Source organism: Lactuca sativa, chromosome 7, assembly GCF_002870075.4.
Source record: "Lactuca sativa cultivar Salinas chromosome 7, Lsat_Salinas_v11, whole genome shotgun sequence".
In the NCBI taxonomy this organism is placed as follows: Eukaryota; Viridiplantae; Streptophyta; class Magnoliopsida; order Asterales; family Asteraceae; genus Lactuca; species Lactuca sativa.
In genome coordinates, this window is record NC_056629.2 from 8,006,914 (window position 1) to 8,010,158 (window position 3,245).

General features: G+C 40.0%; 2 protein-coding genes across 2 annotated transcripts; both read left to right on the forward strand.

Moving 5' to 3' along the window:
• The first annotated feature begins 220 nt into the window (after positions 1 to 220).
• Positions 221 to 1,006, forward strand: LOC111908172 (uncharacterized). The gene has a single exon (XM_023904006.2). The coding sequence runs from the start codon at positions 221 to 223 to the stop codon at positions 1,004 to 1,006; it is 786 nt and encodes a 261-aa protein (XP_023759774.2).
• A 33-nt stretch (positions 1,007 to 1,039) lies between these two features.
• Positions 1,040 to 1,681, forward strand: LOC128127186 (uncharacterized). The gene has a single exon (XM_052765608.1). The coding sequence runs from the start codon at positions 1,040 to 1,042 to the stop codon at positions 1,679 to 1,681; it is 642 nt and encodes a 213-aa protein (XP_052621568.1).
• The last annotated feature ends 1,564 nt before the right edge of the window (positions 1,682 to 3,245 follow it).

Genomic DNA, 3,245 nt, shown 5'->3' on the forward strand with positions numbered 1-3,245 from the left:
TACACAAGTGGTTGGTGAAGTTAGCAACACTCAACACTTGGAATCGAAGCTCTTGGATTTGACTAATGTGTCAAGTCAAATGGTGGTGGGAAGTGGTCAACAATTGATGGTATGTGGTATTTGTGCAATGACGAGCCATTATACGGATAAGTGTCCCACATTTGGAAGTGAACCGGAAGATGTGAATGCAATGGGCGGATATCAAGGTCAACCAAGACCCATGGGATTTCAAAACAATTTCAACCCAAATTGGAGGAATAACCAAAACAACCCTTATCCACTAAAGCAAAATCCACCAAATCTTTTGATGAGACCCCAACATCCACAACACCAATCCCAAAAACCTCCATATCCACAAAATTCTTATAACCCTCCAAATTACCAACAACCTCCACAACAAGGCGAATCAAGTGGTACCCATCAAATGAGCCTTCAAGAATTTGTCACTTCTCTTGCTCAAAGCCAAACCCAATTTCAACAAGAAACCAAGAATAGTTTCTCCAACATTCAAGCACAAATTGGAGACTTGGCAACCGCTCTCAACAAGATAGAACAAATGGGTAAACTTCCATCACAAACCGAGAAGAACCCCAATGTGAGTGCCATCACCTTGCAAAGTGGAATAACACTTGGAGAAAGTCAACCTAAAAGAATTTCAAGAGAAGACGAAGATGAAGTGATCATTGTGGAATCTCCAAAAGTTGTAGTTCCTCCAAAGGAACCGTTTGTGCCAAATGTTGATCAACCCGATCCTTCCAACAAACCCATCAAACCATTGGTCATACCACCACTTTTTCCATCCCGGTTGGCTTCCTCAAAGAAACAAGAAGAAGAGAAAGAGTTTCTTGAGACTTTCCGCAAGGTTCAACTCAACATTTCACTATTGGATGCCATTAAGCAAATCCCACGTTACGCCAAATTTCTTAAGTATTTGTGCACCAACAAGAGAAAATTCAAGACAAATGAGAAGATTCAAGTCAATGCAAATGTATCTGCGGTCATCTAAAAGAAACTTCCACCCAAATGCAAAGACCCGGGAATGTTTGCTATACCTTGTACCATTGGTGATTTACATGTTGAAAGTGTTATGCTAGATCTTGGAGCCTCAATCAATGTCATGCCATACTCGGTTTTTCAATCTCTCAATGTTGGACCTTTGGAAGAAACCGGAGTCATCATTCAATTAGCGGACAACTCAAGTGTATTTCCAAGAGGCGTGTTGGAGGATGTACTAGTTCAAGTAAATCAACTAGTATTTCATGTGGATTTTTATGTCATTGACCTTCAAGAAAAGACTCCTTCCAAGTCATCTATGATTCTCCTTGGAAGACCCTTCATGAATACCGCTCACACGATTATTGATGTCCACAATGGGAAGACCACCATGGAGTTAGATGGAGAGACCATTCACTTCAACATCTTTGAAGAAATGAGATATCCTAGCAACATATATCCATTGTATCGAGTTGATGTGATTGAGCCAATCACCCAACAATTATTCGAGTTATCAAATGGGGATCTTTTGAAGATGGTGCTTAACATGAGTCTTGAAGGTGAAAGTTTGAAGAATACCTTGGATTTGTATACATTGGATTCCGAAGTTGAAGATATTGTGAAGGCTTTAGAAATTTCTAATTCCACAAAGAAGGATGTTTCTCAAGTTGCCTTATCTCTTCTCTGAGTATGTTGAAAATATAATCGAAGTGTTCATGGATGATTTCACCGTGTATGGCAATTCGTTTGATGAATGCTTGGGTAACCTTAAGAAGATTTTGAAAAGGTGCATTGAGAAAAAGTTGGTGTTAAACTTTGAGAAATGTCACGTCATGGTCAATCAAGGCATCATCTTGGGTCATATTGTCTCCAAAAAGGGAATTGAAGTTGATAAAGCCATAATTGATGTCATCCAAACCCTTCCTTACCCAACATGTGTTAGAGAAGTGCGATCTTTCTTGGGCCATGCGAGATTCTATAGAAGATTTATCAAAGATTTCTTGAAGATCACGCAACCGATGTGCCTCCTTCTCCACAAGGATGTTGACTTTGACTTCAATGTTGCATGCCAAGAAGTCTTTGACAAACTAAAAGACTTGCTCACCTCCGCCCCTATAATCCAACCTCCAAATTGGCAACTTCCATTTGAAATTATGTGCGATGCGAGCAATTTCGCCATTGGAGCGGTCTTAGGTCAAAAGGAGGGCAAAGCATCACATGTCATATACTATGCCTCAAAAACCTTGGATAATGCTCAAGCCAACTATTCCACCACCAAGAAAGAACTTCCACCACCAAGAAAGAACTTCTAGCTATTATCTTCGGATTGGAGAAATTCAGGCAATACCTTCTAGGGACAAAAGTAATTGTGTACTCCGATCATGCCGCCTTGAAATACCTCATGACCAAGAAAGATTCAAAGCCACGGTTGATTCGGTGGATTATTCTCTTACAATAATTCGATCTTGAGATAAAATACAAAAGTGGTGCTGAAAACCTAGTTGCGGATCACTTAAGTCGGTTGAATATTGGTGATTATTCTTCTCCCATCCTTGATGAATTCCCGGATGAACACCTCCTCTACATTTAAAACACTATTCCATGGTATGCGGATATTGTGAATTACTTGGTTACGAAAGAAATTCCACACTCATTTAGCAAGCACCAAAAGGCCAAGTTAAAGAGTGATTCCAAATACTACGTATGGGACAACCCTTATCTTTGGAAACATTGTCCGGATCAACTAATACGGAGGTGTGTTCACCAAAATGAGGTCGAGTCTATCTTGAAGTTTTGCCACGAGTATGCATGCAGAGGACATTTTGGTCAAAACAAAACCATGCGAAAGGTGCTCGAATGCGGACTCTTTTGGCCCACAATGTCAAGAGATACTTATCTATTTTGCAAGAGTTGTGATAGATGTCAAAGAATGGGAACAATATCCACGAAGAATGAAATGACTCAAAACCCCATCCTCATTTGTGAGATATTTGATGTACGGGGAATCGATTTCATGGGACCATTCCCCGTTTCTTTTGGATATACTTATATACTCTAGGCGGTTGATTACGTCTCAAAGTGGGTTGAAGCAAAAGCTACAAGGCATGATGATTCTAAAATGGTAATTGACTTCTTGAAATCCAACATTTTCGCAAGATATGGTGTACCAAGAGCTTTGGTGAGTGATAGGGGCACTCATTTTTGCAATAAAATGATAGAAGCCATGACAAAGAGATATGGTGTCACACACA

Excerpts from the sequence above, each read along its gene's own strand:
- LOC111908172 (XM_023904006.2), top strand. The coding sequence starts at position 221 with ATGGGATTTCAAAACAATTTCAACCCAAATTGGAGGAATAACCAAAAC.
- LOC128127186 (XM_052765608.1), top strand. The coding sequence starts at position 1,040 with ATGTTTGCTATACCTTGTACCATTGGTGATTTACATGTTGAAAGTGTT.